The sequence below is a fragment of the Exophiala viscosa genome, assembly GCF_022695815.1.
Source record: "Exophiala viscosa unplaced genomic scaffold EDD37scaffold_2, whole genome shotgun sequence".
NCBI classification, from domain to species: Eukaryota; Fungi; Ascomycota; class Eurotiomycetes; order Chaetothyriales; family Herpotrichiellaceae; genus Exophiala; species Exophiala viscosa.
Window position 1 is genome coordinate 4,004,078 of NW_026944354.1, and position 17,062 is coordinate 4,021,139.

Genomic DNA, 17,062 nt, shown 5'->3' on the forward strand with positions numbered 1-17,062 from the left:
CACTACTGCCGCTTTACCTAGGTAGAGACTCTTGGCCTTTATTCCCAGAAAGCAGCGGCAATATTTTCTCTTCTTATAGGCGTGCTGTAAGGCTGCCTGCCCTCCACCTCTTCGAACCTCGGTAGCCCCCCGTGTTTCGTCTTGTTCGGCTGTCAGCATCTGCAACAGCCGGTCATCCCACATATATGGGCTCAGCGACATGATGACTTTGTATCGCACGCTCAGTCAAGTGGAATCGACACCCTTTGGTATATTGCCACTCTTGAAGGTATTAGCAGGGGTTAGCATCGCTGTCCTCGAGTGCTGACTGGAAGAGCTCCTCCGTTATCTGGTGCATGCACGTCTCGCAGCCTGGGTGAAGCTTACCTCAAACCTCTATATTTCAATCCGATATCTCTATCTGACCTTACTGTACTATTTGTTGGTTGCTACGATTTCATTGATCAACGACTCAAGATGTCAATCACGACACCTGTAACCCAGCTTCTGGGCATCCAGCACCCGATTTTGCTTGCCGGAATGGGCCAGACATCTGGACCTCCCCTGGCAGCTGCTGTGTCGAATGCCGGTAAGTCAAGCCTGTCCTCCAGGGCAAGCTATATCTAGGCTGGAAACGCTGTCCTAATACCACATCAGGCGGCCTTGGAGTCATCGGTGGTGTCGGTTATACGCCCAAGATGCTGAAGGAGATGATTGATGAGTTGAAGGTACGAAGTTGTCCAGCATCTTGGATTTTATCTTCTGGACCCATCAATCCGGCAACATCTGAGGTCCTAGCATATCAGGAACTAACGATCGATTTCGTCCGCAGGCTGAGCTCAAAGACCCGTCACTCCCGTTCGGTGTCGACCTTTTGATTCCTCAAGTCGGAGGATCCGCGCGCAAGACAAATGTAAGGACTGTTCATTTCCCCCATGATTTCCTTAGACACAATCAATCCGACAGCTGACCTCATCGCCCTATGTTTAGGTCGATTACACCAAAGGCTCGCTCAACGAACTCGTCGATATCGTCATCGCCGGTGGCGCCAAAGTGTTCGTATCAGCCGTCGGGGTGGCACCGAAACATGTCGTCGACAAGCTGCACGCCAATGGTATCTTGTACATGAACATGATCGGCCACCCCAGGCACGTGCACAAAGCCTGTGCTGCCGGAGCGGACATCATTTGCGCACAAGGTGGTGAAGCTGGTGGCCACACAGGAGATACTCCGACCAGGTACACTCAACCCATACCTCGTGTTCGAGAAGCGTATGTGGAGTCGCTAACACTACGTTTTGTAATGCAGCGTCCTCATCCCAGCTTGCGCCGACTTGGTCAAGAAATACACCTCCCCGCTGACAGGTAAACCCGTCCAATTGGTCGCAGCCGGCGGCATCTACGACGGTCGTGGCATTGCAGCAAGCCTGATGCTCGGCGCCGGCGCAGTCTGGGTCGGCACACGCTTCGTGACAGCCAAAGAATCGGGAGCCCCGGAGATCGCCAAACGAGCGTATGTCCTGATCTCGAGCCAACCCTTGTACTCCTAGTCTACCTTTTCTGCTCAGCTAACTGTGCGTGCCTAGCATCATTGAAGCCAATTTCGACAGCACAATCAAGTCCACAATCTGGACAGGTCGACCCCTTCGCTCTCTGGCGACGCCCTACGTGCGCAACTGGGAACTCAATCGACAAGACGAATTGAGGGCTCTCCAAGCCAAAGGCATCACGGCGTTATCTCACGAATTGGACCACCTCGAGAAGATAGGCGGTATCACCGAAGATATTGATGAGCAATCGATAATGAGGTTCGTCCCCGACCCCTAAGATGATGTCTACAAACCGCTAACATGTCCGTCAGACCAATGGGCGTCGTGGCCGGACTGGTGAACACCCCGAATCAGAGCGCAGCCGAGATCGTCAAGGAGATGGTCGATGATGCTACTCGCCTCCTCAGTGGAGCGGGCAACTACTTGAAGCCTGTTGCGAAGCTGTAGAGAGTAATCACAAAATATAATGAAGAGAAGTACTTGAGAAGAAGAATTTTCAATGCTTTTTCATACATACAACCCTGGGTTATCCTGAGATCACTATCAAACGAAAGAAAACTATTATGCTACTTCCATCAGCCCGAAAAACTGTCGGACAAACCATGACCATATCAACAAAAGAAATCGTAGTGTACAAATCCATCATCCACTGCACATGCACACACCCAGCCGGCCTGAGACATGATGAGCTCGAGGTGTCCATCCTGTAGCGCCCACCAATCCCAGACGAGACCGAGCAAGTGTCATGGCATCATTTCCTTTCCATTCATTCCTCCTCATGCACTCGTAACAGCACATCCAATTCATTCTCAGGGACTTTGTATTAGTTGCTCCTTTACTTCTTCTTGCCACCACCTAGGCCCAGACTCTCGGCAATACTGCCCAGTCCAAGACCACCCATCAACTTGTCAACGCCCAGTCCACCAAGGATACCGTTGACAAGACCGCCCAGACCCAAACCGTTGAGCAATTTGCCCACCAAACCCAGCACGCCAGACAACAACAGTCCGACGGCGGCAATGATCTGGAACAAAGGCTCGGTAAGCAGACCCCAAAGTGGGTTCAGCTTCTTCTTGGCATGAGGCATGTCAGAGATCTTCTTCTTTGCGTTGTCGATGGTCTTGACGATGGTCGTCGTCAACTCCTTCAGACCCTCTGCAACACGGTGCTCTTCAGGCGAAGCCTCACCCGAGGCAGCGCGAGCCTTGGCCTGCGCAGCGATATGTCCATCTGGGTCGAGACCGCGGATGGCGCCGTTGCACTCGCCCAATTTACGGTTGCCTTCTTCGATCAAAGGCTTGACTTCCTGGACGAGTTTCTCCTCGTCAAGTTCCTCGCGTGGCGTACGGTCGGCCTTTTCAATGGCCTAGATATCTAATCAGTACACGGTACATAACAGGGACAACTGGGGAGTAAAGCTTACCTCATCAATCTGCTTGCAGATCGGAGTCATCTGATCGATGGTCTGGTTGATGATGTTGCCGATCTTCTTTGCGACTTCACGCTCTTCTTCGGCCTTGAGTTCTTCGGGAGTCTGTTCGACCTCCTCCTCCTCCTCTTCGGGAATGTTCTCGATCAGCGTGCACTCTCCGATCTTGTTGCCATCCTGGTCGACGACATAACCATTGTCGTTGACTTCCTTGCCGATACAAGCCAGGAGGTTGCCCTCGGTAAGTCTGCCAATGACATCGCCGTTCTTGTCGCGGACTTCTCCTTCCTTGTTGACGCGGCAGCCTGCCATGGGCGAGACTTCACGGTCCTTCTCTTCTGGTTCCCAACGCTCGGCCTTACCGATGACATTACCGTTCTTGTCAACGATGTCGCCCTCGTCGTCGACCTTGCGGCCCACGAGTTTCTTCGGGTCGCCTTCAATGACGCGTCCGACGATCTCTCCGCTGGCATCCTTGACAAGACCATCCTTGGAAACGATGGTGGAGTCGAAGTTGGAGAAGGGACCCTCGGAGCGACCGTCGTCACCACCTTGGATGAGGCCAGCTTTACCGATAACTTTGCCGTTGTTGCTCCAAATCTGACCCTTACCATCAACCTTGCAGCCGACGAGATGCTTCATGTCGCCCTCGGTAACCTCACCGAAGATGGTTCCATGGTCGTCGACAATCTTGCCGGCCTTGTTTACGGTCTTGCCTTCTAGGCTTGACAGGTCTTCTTCCACGACTTCTTCCTCTGGCTCCTCATAAGGCTCGACGTGGCCCTTGACGTTACCGTATTTGTCGATGATATCACCATCTTCATCAACAGCACGTCCAACAAGTTTCTTCCAGTCACCTTCGACGACCTTACCGACGACATTGCCTTCGTGGTCATTGGCGAAGCCATCTTTGCCGACGACAACTCCCTCGAGGCCAGCGAAAGGACCTTCAGCCTTGGCCTCGCGTTCCTCGGGAGGAATGAGCTCGCATCGTCCGACAACTTGGCCTTTGTCATTCCAAATTTGTCCTTCACCGTCGATGGATCGTCCTGCAAGTTCCTTGACGTTGCCCTCGACAAGACGACCAACAGGCACACCATCGGGACCGATGACATTTCCTTGCTTGTTGACCTTGAGGCCCTTCAACTCGGACAAGTCAACAGCTTCTGCCTCTGCTTCAGGCTCGGCCTCAGGCTCCTCGTATCTCTCAGCGTGGCCGACAACATTTCCTTTCTTGTCGATGATGTCTCCATCCTCATCAACAGAACGGCCGACGAGCTTCTTGGCGTCACCTTCAGTGATGCGGCCAACCCGGTTGCCGTTCTCGTCTTCGATCCAACCATCAGCGACGACAGTAAGACCTTCAAGGCCAGCGAACTCGGATTCTTCCTCCTTCTCTTCTTGAGGCAGGGTCTTGGCCTTGCCGATGATATGGCCCTTGTTGTCCCAGAATTGACCTTGGTCGTCGCAAGCGGTGCCAGATTTCCAGAGTTTCTTGGCATCACCCTCGACCAATTCACCGACAATGTTGCCATCTCTGTCAACGATCTTGCCAGACTTGTTGACCTTGAGACCTTCGAGGATGGAAAGAGGAGGCTCATCGGTCGCTTCCTCTGCCTCTTCATCCTCTGGTTCTTGGGTAATCATCTTCACCTTGCCGATGACGTTTCCATCCTTGTCCAGCACTTCGCCCTTGTCGTTGAGCTTCTTGCCGGCACATTTCTCGAGCTCACCCTCCTCGAGTTCAGCAATAGGTTCACCATCCTCATTGAGGACTTGACCCTTACGGTTGACCTTCAGACCTTCAAGGTCAGAAGTCTCGGGTGACTCGTCTTCGGGCTCTTCGACCTCAACGAGACCTTCTTCGATGGCCTCTGGGATGAACTCGACCTTGCCAATGACGTTACCATCCTTGTCAACGATCTCGCCATTCTCGTTGATCTTCTTGCCGCGGACATCTTCGATCTCGTATCCCTCGGCAAGTCGGGCAATAGCTTCACCATCTTCGTTGACGACTTCACCCTTCTTGTTGACCTTGAGACCTTCGAGTTGAGCGAAGTCAGGCTTGCCGGCCTTGTCGGCTGCTTCCTTGGCTTCGTCTGCAGCGTCTTCGGCAGTCTCGGCAGCGTCCTCGGCCTTGTCGGCTTGGTCACCTGCCTCGTCAGCCTGCTCGGCAGCCTTTTGCTCAGCCTCCTCAGCAGCAGTCTGGGCCTCTTCGAGTTGCTCAACAAGCTCAGGGTGGAGGTCCTTCATGGCTTCATCAGCAGCCTCGCCTTCAACGACCTCAACACGGCCGATGACATTGCCTTCTTTGTCGAGAATTTCTCCATTCTCGTTGGGGACTTTGCCGGCGCATTCCTTGGGATCGCCTTCAACAAGCTTAGCAATGATCTCTCCTTCGTCGTCAATAATGTTGCCCTTCTTGTTGAGCTTCTTGCCTTCAACGATAGTGAGGTTGGGTTTCAGTTGGTCTGTCAGGTCGTCAACCTTGTCGAGGGCTTCTTGAACAAATTCTGGTTTGGCATCATCAAGAGCACCTGCTGCCTCTGGGACAATCTCGGCACGACCGATCACGTCACCATCCTCGTCCAAGACTTCTCCTTCGGCGTTGAGCGTCATGCCAGCGAGGTCGGCTGGGTCGCCTTCGGTGATTTTGCCCAAGGTGTTGCCGGAAGCATCTTTGATCTCACCATCTTCTCCAACCTCAAGACCCTCCAAGGCATCAAGGCCAGGAAGTTCACCAGCAGCATCCTCTGCCTCTTTCTCGACTTCTTGTGGAACAGTCTCTGCACGGCCAATGGCATCACCATCCTCATCTAGGATTTCACCTTCGGCGTTGACAGTCATTCCTACAAGGTCGGCGGGATCACCTTCTGTGATCTTGCCCAACACCTTCCCTTCCTTGTCAAGGATATCTCCATTCTCTGTAACTTCCAGTCCATCAAGGACGTCCAGGTCAGGGAGGTATGTCTCGACGGCATCTTCAGCAGTATCTTTGGCCTCGTCGGCAGCGTCTTCTGCATCTTCGGCAGCACCGTCGACTTCGTCTTTGGCTTCATCGCCAACCTCTTCGGCCTTCTGAGGAAGTGCGGTTGCGCGGCCAACAACGTCACCGTCTTCGTCGAGGATCTCTCCATCGTCTCCGATTTCGTATCCTTCCAAGTCTGCTGCGTCACCCTCGTCGAGTTTGCCGATGGCATTGCCATCCTTGTCAAGGATGTCACCGTTCTCACCGACTTTCAGGCCTTTTAGGACGGATAGGTCTGGAATGGTCTCTTCGGCAGTGTCCTTGGCACCGTCAGCGGTTTCTTCGGCGGTATCCTTGGCTTCTGCCGCAGTGTCTTCAGCAGTGTCTTTGGCGTCTCCGGCGGTGTCTTCAGCAGTTGCCTTGGCATCTTCGGCAGTGTCTTCAGCAGTGTCCTTGGTGTCTTCGGCGGTGGCCGTGGCATCTTCAGCGGTATCTTCGGCAGTGTCTTTGGCGTCTTCGGCAGTGTCTTTGGCGTCTTCGGCAGTATCTTCGACAGTGTCTTTGGCGTCTCCGGCGGTGTCTTCAGCAGTTGCCTTGGCATCTTCGGCGGTGTCTTCGGCAGTGTCTTTGGCATCTTCGGCGGTGTCTTCCACATCGCCTGCTGCCTCCTCGGCCTTATCCTTGACGCCATTTGTCGCCTCGTCGGCATCGGGAACATCCTCCGTGGCATCTTCGCCGGCTTCCTTGGCTCCCTCAGCGGTGTCTTCGGCGGTGTCTTTGGCGTCGTCAGCCGCATCTTCGCCAGCCTCCTTGACATCGCCAGCGGTGTCTTTGGCAGCGCCCTTGGCGTCTCCTTTCGAGGCTTTTCCGGCAGCACCGGTGGCCGTGTCTTTCGCACCACCAGCTTTGCTAGAAAGCTTCTTTGGACCTCCGCTGGCTCCTCCGGCTGCTGACTTCAAGCCGCCAACTGCACCAGAGCCCTTGCCCTCAGCCTCATCCTCCGCTTCCTCGGCCGCATCTTCGGTTTCTGCGGCTGGAGTGTCTTCGGGTGGGCCTTCGGTCTCTTCGCCTTCATCAGTGCCTTCATCCTTGGCGGCACCCTCGATGTCTTCAGCCTCGTCCTCGTCGCTGTCTGGCACAGGTTCGGGATTGGCTTCGGACAATTCACTGGTGTCAGCAACGGACGTGCTTTCGGCGCCGGTGTCATGACCAGCTTGCTTGCCAGTCTCTTCGGTGTCTTTCATGCTGATTCGTTGTTGCGCGTCATCTCCGGCATCTTCGGCCTTGTCGGTGACGTCTTTGGTGTTCTTTTCGCCCAACTTAGGAGGTTTGGGTGAGTCTTCGCTGAGCTTTTTGGGTGTGGCTTTTGAAGCACCTAGCTTGGGTGGTTTGCGACCAGGAGTGCCTTGACCAGTAAGCTTAGAAGTAGATGATGACTGAGGACTCTTGCCAGTCTTTGTAGGTGTCTCCGGGGCATTGCCCGCTCTTCCTGCTGCGGGTGACGGCATAGTGCTTTTGTAGCTCTTGACGGTAGAAGGGCTGGATCGTTTTGATGAGGGTGAATCGCGACTGGGCGTAGGTGGAAATGAGTAATACGCGTATGAAGCCGATGAGTTTCGGTTGCTTGTCATCAGCTACTTAAAAGTACAGGTTCATGAAAAGTACGCTGCTTCAATATTCTGCAGCGCTTTATCTTTCGTCGTGGGGTATGGTATAGTACAGTATTAATTGGACGTATAGGATGGACTTGAAAAAGGGAAAAAGAAAACGCGTTGGATTGAGGAGGAGTATCTCGTGAAGTAGTAGGGTTGGGATCCCATACGTCACTGCTGAGCATTACCTTGCTGGTTGGCCAGCTTGAAGGTCGTCCAGCTGTCCCTCGTATGAGGGAGCTCCTGGTGCCTCACTGTGGCTGACATCAACTTGTTTCGCACAGACCATTGCGTCAGAACGGCCAGTAGACTCAGTAGAGGGGCTCCATGAAGAAGGAATGTGGCACAGAAAGCTTGGGATGGACATGGTCAAAAGTCGTCCCATCGAATGGTAGATGGATATGGAGCCTGGTGCAGGGATACTCGAACAAAGTAAGAGAAGGCTTGTCGTGACGATCGAAAGGGATGGGATCAATCGCGAATGAACATGGCAAACAGGAGATTTTGCGACAGGGAAAGGCATGTTCCGAATTCCATGTTGACAGGGTACATCCCCAGAATTTCAGGGTGTCTCGGTCCACTCACAGAGCGTCTGATGTCAGTCGTTGCGTCCTTGAACAGCGTCGTCGTATTGTTCATATTCGTCCTAAAGAGTCGTCCAGTTCTGCTTTTCCTGCCATGCAATCTGTCAGCTGTTGACTTCCTCATGCTCCTCACCACACACCCGTACCACGCTCGTTGTATCGCTTCCCTCGCTGTCGTAGCACCCAGTGAACCTCTCCTCTGGGAGAAGAGTTACGGAGTGTTCAAAAATAGCTGCAGGGAACCGGGGCTGATACGACGAAGCCAAGTGGGGTAGCGACACGTCGGCCGGCAACTTAGGCTTGGGTCGAGCGCCCCAATGTGGCTTGAGAGGTGCAAGCGTTGACGCACCGCCGCAGCCTGGCCTGAGGCAAAGAACAGGTTTTGCTTACTTTCGCTGGCCCGTTGCTTCCTTCTGGCGGGGGTCAACCTTGTCTTTCTCCCGGGGGGCATTGTCTGAAACGGACCATGACTGTTGAAGCTCCAAGAAGCGACGCATCAGTACCCTCTTGCTCTTTCTGTTCATTTGTACATAGACTTTCGCTTCTGGTGGCTTGCGTAGCGTAGTCGACCATATCGTGCCGTGATCCGTGGCATGCGCGTACCCTGTGGAGGTCGTTTACCACATGTTTCTTCCCGGATCGCCATCGCCAAAGCATGGTTCGGGTTCGAGACAAGTACAGGCGAGTGAACCGAGAAGGGGGGCGATCCGCGGCTCGAGTTCCATGGGTGGAAGAAGTTGTGGTCATCGACCGATGAGAGGCCGTTGATCATTTACCAGCCACAAAAGCATCCGAGTCTACGGACCCAGTTTGTGCGATGCGGAATGGCGCACAAAACGTGTAGACGCCTTGGGCGATGTGATTGATTCGAGGACAGGAGAAAAGGTGGGATATGATCGACGGCGCACGTTTTCACGTTTTCTTGGATTGAGCCACTCGAAGAAGAGATTCTGATCGTGTTTCAGGGATCTCGCCAACTTTTCGCGCGGCGCTTGACATCACCGAAATGCAACGTCCCCTGCAAAATATGGAGTAATGATCGCATCGATGCTATTCGTACCGTGGTACCTTCTTGTCACTGTGTGACCTTCACACAATGGCATTTACGTCTGGTTTGGGTCAATTTCGGACATCCTGTCCATGTCTTTGGACCGGGAATACCTGTGCTAGTGGCTGCATTGCTGCAGGCGTCTGAAAGGGGGAGTATGTTACTGCAACGGCGAAGCAGGTACCCGAAGTCTTTGCGAAAAGATCCTCTCAACGAAGTCACCTTGTGAGATGTCGAATATCTTCGCATCGATTCATAAAGCCCACTGTCTGGGCCATAGCTGCGTGGACTGAATACGTTCACATTCAAAGGGAAGTATCTGCCATGCAGCTCGACGTATTGACCTGCTGGAGAGCTACATCATGACAACCTCGAAATGCAAAGGCTGGCATGCTGAGCTCATAGTACATACGAGTGACATGGATGACCCCTTCACGCGGACTCTCCTAGTTCACCGTCTGCCTTCCGGCGCAGGTACACCGTCTTCGGGTCCTGTGCCTGGCATCCTTCTCGGCTCTTTTTCTTTCTTGACAGCGCTTTCGTTCGCGCCATCTGACTGCACCTTGAGCTTGTCTAAGGCGTGCACCAGCCTTGTACCCAAGCTCTTATCGCCCTGCTGACCATGCCGCTGTTTTGCCTCAAGCTCGCGCTGGTGTTTGAGATATAGCCTCTCCTTTTCAGCACTCTCAGATTTGTCCTGCTTTGCTCGTTCTTCTACTTTGACCTTCTCCGGATTCAGCAGCTTGTCCTTCGCATGCATCACACGGGACTCTACAGATTCAATCTTCTTCCGCGTCTTGCCATAGCTCTCCATGCCCACAAGAACTGCATAGCTCCTGGAGACCGACACATGAGACATATCAACGCCCGCATCACGTAGACTTTGGACAAAAGCTCGAAAATTGGCGGTCGGTGGTCGATAGTGTCCACTCAGAGGAGACAATCTCCCCAACTTCCCTTTCTTGACCTTGATTAGGCCAGCAGCCAGAATGCGTGCTCCATGTAGGAACGAGGAATGTTGAAAGGCCCCAGATTGTTTGTAACCGATATACAGTCGAGACGCCGCGTCTGCGACGAATATCCATTTGTGACCCTTTTTCAGACTGCTCCGGATCATGTGGTTGAAAAGTACGGCTGCACTTACGTGCTTGACCATGCTTGGTCCGCTCGCTTGGTGGAACTGCCCCCGATTAGTCAGGTGCATTTTCCTGGTTGGGTAGGAGGCTCACCTCTTCATTAACATATCTCTCGCCCTCGATGGTACCGTCGTCCTCCTCATCCTCATGTCACTCGGTGTTACTGTCTCGGTCGTCCTCCGAGAACGTATCCGAAGAGCTTGAGTCTAAATGATCTCCAGGTGGAGGTGGCACGTTATATCTGAAGGTTGGGGTAGGATCCGAAATTGGGACAATTCCTTTGAGGCTGTCCCTGAATTTCTCGTCTTTGGTCCAGACCAGCTCGCCGTTCTTGGCCCATTGCAGCAAACCCTGCTCATTGACTTTGACCAAGTAGTTGAGCCGTTCTTCCCTTGACAGGTATCGGACTTGCTCCGTGTCTAGGCGGGCTCGGCTGCACTCTTCAAGGTCGACATCCCTCCCGTCACCTTGATTCAGCCAGTAAAAGAAGTTCTGATTCGTATCTTGGTTCTTCCAGTGATTGTGATATTTTCACAGGTTGCTACCATACCGGTGTTTGTGATCAACCATCTCAAGGAAGTATTGCAGATCCATCATCTTCGCCGTCTTTTTTCTAAGTCCTGCAGCCTCTGCTTGCTTTCTCTTGATCTCTTCCCTTTCCTTCACGGTGGCATTTTCACGCCAGGTCCCTTCAGCCTTACTGGACTCATCTGAGGATATGTCGGACACGGAAGGGGAGCGATCATCGGCTCCAGCTCTGCGAGCGACCCCTGTGGCTTTTTGCCATCTGAGTTTGGCGCCCGTATTTGCGTTCGAGAAATCATCTGAAGGAGGTGGTCTCGGTGCGGTCAACTCGCGATCGTGCGTCTTTCACCGCCTAGTCCCACATGGTTAGAGGTGAAGGCTCCAAGATGGGAGAACAACCAACCTCGTACCACCTTGTAGAAGCATCGAGACCGAAGCCATCAAGCTGGCGGCGGGCACGATGACCTCGGTAGGTTTTCTAACCCTTAATCAACAGAGTCTTTGCGTGCTGGACTGAGTATTCTCGAACCTGGATAAGAATCGCAGCTTTCTTTCGCTCGGCCTCAGTCAGTCCAGGTATGGATGCAAGATTGTGTGTCACTGGGTTTTTCGACGAAGCTTGGTCCATATCAACCCGATCGCATGGTCATTCCGTAAAAGGCAGTATAAACAAATGGGCATCAACGTTTACAACTAGTGAGGGGATGATGGCATTGACGTGCGACATACACGGTAAATTAGGGGCACGCGACGCGGTGCCGTGGTTTGGCATTAACCCGCCCAGAATATCGATAAGGGCACGTGAGAAGGGTCAGGCACTTTGCACTCACGCATTGTCAGACTGAGTCTCGCGAGGACTCTTGCCCCGTCCAGGGATCCTGCAGAGTCCCTGCTTGGAGCGCCTGTACTGTGTCGCCACGACTTCAAAGCGATTTCCAATCCAGACTTCGAAGAAGCAGACAAAGTTGCAGGCCTCTTCTGAAAACTCGATGTGCAATATTGCCGTGAAGCAAGAGATTCGAGTACGCCTGCGAACTCGGTGGATGCCTCACGCCACAGGAAGCAGTCCGGTATTCTGGCCAGTCTACCATCCATCCGTACCAAGAGTCGAGGCTGTACAAGATACATTTTCAAAGTTTTGTGATTTATGCTAACCAGCCGCTGAAAACATTAAGTTGCCCATCGTGCCAGTTCCTCGCACTGTCGAATACGAAAAATCTGGACACTAGGGGGTGACTCGAACGGGAGGAGTCATTACTGGAAGGAGAGAAAAGCGAGTCAGCGAGAGGCAGAATCTATCGCAGTCAGGAATTCTGACTCGTCGCGTCAATGGATTCTCCTTACCCCGCCATTTCGACATCATTATTCTCTGCGCCATGAGGTATCACTCTGACTACCAACGGCGTAGACGGCAAGGACGGCTTTCATTCTCCATGGTCTTTGGACATAGCGCCCAGTGTGGCTTGTCAAGAGGCTTCTGAGCGGTCAGTTGATTTCGCCCAGTCACCCCAATAATGCCGATCTTCTCGAGAACAACATTCGAGAGGGGATTTTGACGCTAATGCTTCTCGAGAACTTCCTTGTCTCCAGACACGGGGCTTACCACCCAGGTCTATGCTCGGAAATGTGCCGTGGGCAAATCTCTCCTCTTCTACACTTGATGCTGACTGGGCAAGACGGTCTGACCAGACCCTGATGGCTTCGAAATCTCGAGTTGGCGAGTCATTCCGATTGATGCGCCTTTGGCAGGATGGAGACGAAACAACGATTGGGCTGCACAAGCCCGGACCAAACCACTTCCACCGGAAACAACAGCATGCCACCTCAGACTTTCGCTCTTTCAAGACACTAGGTTAAGGAACGGCAGCAAAAAGGATAAATCGGCACGGGAACTCGAAATCCTTTCAACCAAACGGAAATTGTCCTAGCTCCTGACATGCACAGGTGGCTCCAGCAGTTCGTGACAGCAACACTTGTCGCCAATTAGTGCCCCAATCTAGGAGACTGGGGTTGTTTGCTCTTGGTGGGGGTTTCCCTCAAAATTTTCGCTTCCCCGCGTGCAGCTCTCAGCTCCCAGCATTCAGGTCTACAACTAGACTTCGTCCTGAGCAGTACTGGTGGGTGTCGAAGCCCTGGTTCTTGGGGAGATCTCTTAAGAATGTGACACAGCTCCCACGTAATGGTAAGAATCAGAAGAGGCCATGAACGACAAACGATTGCATCGGCAACGTGGTTCCCCCCGACAAGCGGCAGAGGAGAGGACCCCGGCGCATGGGTGTTTTTTGACTAGCGATCATCCAATCGCTAACCTCGAACGGATGATTTCATGCCAGGCCGGGGACGTCCGGGGTATCTTTAGCATGCTGGACGGTTTAGTCCTGTCTCGATCGCGCCAGTGTGCTGGGACTAAGGCGAGACTTGGACCCGTGCGCTCATCCATATCTATCCCCAGTGCCCACGCTCGGTTTCTTGCTTGCCCCTCGGTTTCTTTCTGCGTCTCTGCATCTTCCTGTTCCCCAGGTCCATAGATTCCCAGGTTTACTCTTGTGTTCTCCGAGTGTCATTGCCTAAGGTACTACTTTTCGCATTGGCCATTATATACTTGTGTACAATGCACAACCAGGTCAAGAGAAAGACGTCGGTGGCTGGACTCACCACAGGCGGAAGGACAGTGAAACGACGAGCATCCAAGGCTTGCCATTGCTGTCGATCCAGGAAAGTCAGGTGCGACGTGGTCGAGGGCGGCATTCCCTGCACAAACTGCAGACTCGACGAAGTGGAATGCGTAGTCACGGAGGGGAAACGGAGAAGAAAGTCATGCGCAGAAGGCGAGCTGTTTCATCAGTCTCCGTGCAACTCAATCCAAGAGGAAACGGAACCTCCACAGTTTCCCATCTTTGACGATATCGATGGTCTGAATGACTTTGCGCCTGCGCTATCCTCGGTCGAGCCCGGTCAGAATCTGCATGCTTTGGAATTTGAGCTCAGTCACCACAGACCTCATATGCTCTGTGCGTCTCCTAATCTACTGTGCGTCACATTCACTGACAAGAGTGCTGCAGATCAGACACAAGGTCATCGACTGAGCAGAGAAGAACGCACCAGACGCATGTCCGCGATCAGCACCAGACCTCATCCAACACCAGCCCAGCTCCCTACCGGAATGTCGTACTTCCCACAGCAAAGCCCTCGACCAGAAATCGCCCTGCCTCCTTTCATCAAGCCAATCTCACCAAGGCTTGCAAGTGAAGATCTCGAATATCTGCAGAAGAAGGGGGCCTTCATTGTGCCCGAGCCAGGATTGCGTAACGAATTGCTTCGTTGCTATGTCCAGTATGTGCATCCATACCTGCCGTTGATCGACCTGCAGGATTTTCTTGGTACCGTGCAAAAGGACCAACCCACCGACACCGTCAGCCTGTTGTTGTTCCAAGCCGTCATGTTCGCTGCTACTGCATATATAGATATGCGTTATCTGGTAGCACAAGGCTACATGACTCGTAAAGCGGCTAGGAAATCTTTCTTCCAGAGAGTTAAGCTGCTGTACGACTTCGACTACGAGATAGACCGCGTCACAGTGGTCCAGGGTGTCTTGCTGATGACCTATTGGTACGAAAACCCGGATGACCCCAAGGATGTCTGGCACTGGCTGGGCGTTGCCATCTCTGTTGCACGAACCATCGGACTCAACTGCGACACGTCGAATGCTCCCTTGATGAGCATGCAACAACGACGTCTATGGAAGCGGATATGGTGGTGTTGCTTTATGCGAGACCGCCTGATTGCTATCGGCATGCGTCGTCCAATGAGAATCAACAAGGGAGATTTCGACGTCCCTATGCTTGGATTGAGCGACTTCGAGACTGAACCTCTGCCGACCGAGCTTACTCGCTTGCTCGGGGGCTGTCCCGCCGTCAAAGACATCTCGACGCGAGTGACTTTGGCCAAGATGTGCATGGCCTTAGCTGATCTCTGCATGTGCATCACCCAGGTTCTCGCTGTACAATACTCAACCCTCGGCCACAAGATCGGGGCAACACAAGAAACGACCATGAGATTGGTACCCAAGAAATCCGCCGCCGACCCATGTGACGTGATTCGATGTGACGGAGAGCTCGAAGAGTGGTACAAGAACCTATCGCCGTCCTTGCGCTTCTTTGCTCCAGGCTCTCGGGACTGTCCAAGCACTAATGACGGAGATATCATCAACCTGCATAGGGCACTTTTGACCGGCATCTACCTTACGGCTGTCAGCGCCCTGCATAGACCACAGATCCTACCCTCTGCACCAACAGTTGTGGTTGCTCCCGAGCTTCGAGAATTGTCCAAGCGCAAAGTCCGTGAAGCTGCAGACGACATCACCAACATGTACAGAGATCTCTTCGCCCACGATCTGATCCGCTTCTTGCCAAACACGGGAGTGACATGCCTTCTGCCGGCTATCATTATCCACCTACTCGACATCAAGTCAACGGATGCTGCCGTTCGACAAGCTAGCATTCGCAAGTTTCAATTTTGTATGCAAGCTCTGCAACGACTTCGCGAGATGTATGCTTCGGCAGACTTCTCATTCTCGTTCTTGGATGCCGCTGTTCGTAAGACGAATTGTCAGCTCAGTGCGGCTACCATTGCCACAGCTGCCTCCGATAACAAGGAGCAGTTCTCGAACAGTGGAAGCCCGTTCGAGCACAAGCCTTTCCCTTCGGGACCGTTGCTTCTCACACCGCCTCCAGAAGCCATGCAAACAGCAAAGCTTCTGCTATTCAGCTCGACTCTGGCTCCTGAGGAGCGCAACCTTCTCTCCGCTTTCACACCGCCGGGCTCGGCAGGTTCTGAAGCGAGCTTGCATTCATACAACACTGGCGGGGCCGCTGCTGGTTTGCGCGAGATCCACCAGGAGGATGAATTGGACTATAAGGGAGCCGACGAACCTCAGCAAGAGCTGACGCAACTCGATTTCGAGTCCCTTGTGAACCTGGAGGGTGGCAGTGATCTGTTTTCCAGTGTGGAAGATGATATGGACATGAACTTGCAATGGTTGAATGGATTTGATGCCGGAGATCTGGACATGAACAGTGAGGAGCATACCTTTGGTAAGGATCACGCAGGTGTGGGAATTGATGGTTCAGGCTATGCTGAACAGCCAGCGAATGTTACATTGGTGGCCTAGGCCTTATGTGCTATGCCTGCTATGAATCAATGGTTGGGGAAGAAAGGCATTTTGTATATACTGTACTTTGTATCAGAGTCTGTAACCACGATATATGACAAAAGTGATTGATCATAATCATCAGGCTAAAGGACGCCATATGGTGTACTCGTACAAAGCACCTCGTACGCGTCTTGTGGCTTGCCACCAAAAATCCTCATTAGCTGCGATACGGTATGGGTGGCTTGCAGATCTCATCTAAAGGTGCGGGTGGTTGCCGTCGTATTACTGCAAGACATCACGGAGCTTTATTTTGACCACTTCGGCCACTTGAAGATTTCTTCATTTCCATTCAGTCCAATATGTTTGATGCATGGTGAAGAGAAGAGGAATTCTTCTTTTGATAAGAGCTTCCTATTCAAGAATTGCCTCGGTTGGCCCAAAGTATCTTCAAGTATTCTGCCCCTCCTTTCGTGCTCCCCTCTCTTCCCCTTGCTGCTCCAGCGTATTACTCGTCATGTGCTTTATCAGAAAGACCTAGATTCGGCGATGTCACCTTCCAAACTATCGTCGACCAGTGGCAACAAAGATAACTACCTTATCCATCCTGATCCTGCACACTAATCTAGGCCAACCCCGCCATTCCTTGTAAGGCTCATGCATGGCTGATAAGCAGATCACTCTTGGTACACGGCGCCAATAGCTTCGATGAGCTTGTCCATGACACCTTCATCTGCTAGTCAGGGCAGAAGCAATGCCACGAAAACCTTAAGTGCTTCTGATTAGACGGACAAGACGAGCTCAGGCCATCTGCAGTTGCACCGCAGGCAAATTCCGTACAACATGAGGGAAACATGCTGGGGGCCGAAAGGCAATGTTCAAAGCAGTGGAACCAATACTGCTTACCGACGGAGAATGTACCTGATGGCTGGTGAATGGCTGATCGTCGCCTGAATGACCCATCGAAACACCGCTACCCAAGCTGTACTCCAAGCTCCTTCAAGTCGAGCTTATGACCCTCCACGGGAAGCGGCGTGCGGGAT

General features: G+C 52.8%; 3 protein-coding genes across 3 annotated transcripts; 2 read left to right on the forward strand and 1 right to left on the reverse strand.

Moving 5' to 3' along the window:
• Positions 1-329: 329 nt before the first annotated feature.
• EDD37DRAFT_293885 (2-nitropropane dioxygenase) lies at positions 330-2,015 on the forward strand. Its single transcript, XM_062811148.1, has 7 exons — positions 330-568; positions 637-707; positions 812-892; positions 970-1,217; positions 1,288-1,491; positions 1,565-1,786; positions 1,840-2,015. Exons 1-7 carry the CDS (start codon positions 457-459, stop codon positions 1,973-1,975), a joined length of 1,074 nt encoding a protein of 357 aa, XP_062674005.1. The 5' UTR covers positions 330-456; the 3' UTR covers positions 1,976-2,015.
• A 348-nt stretch (positions 2,016-2,363) lies between these two features.
• EDD37DRAFT_606900 (uncharacterized protein) lies at positions 2,364-7,556 on the reverse strand (the record flags this gene model as incomplete). Its single annotated transcript, XM_062814933.1, has 2 exons — positions 2,364-2,894; positions 2,952-7,556. 2 exons carry the CDS (start codon positions 7,554-7,556, stop codon positions 2,364-2,366), a joined length of 5,136 nt encoding a protein of 1,711 aa, XP_062674006.1.
• A 5,483-nt stretch (positions 7,557-13,039) lies between these two features.
• EDD37DRAFT_294115 (transcriptional regulatory protein) lies at positions 13,040-16,370 on the forward strand. Its single transcript, XM_062811149.1, has 2 exons — positions 13,040-13,881; positions 13,933-16,370. The coding sequence occupies exons 1-2, from the start codon at positions 13,482-13,484 to the stop codon at positions 16,038-16,040; spliced, it is 2,508 nt and encodes an 835-aa protein (XP_062674007.1). The 5' UTR covers positions 13,040-13,481; the 3' UTR covers positions 16,041-16,370.
• The last annotated feature ends 692 nt before the right edge of the window (positions 16,371-17,062 follow it).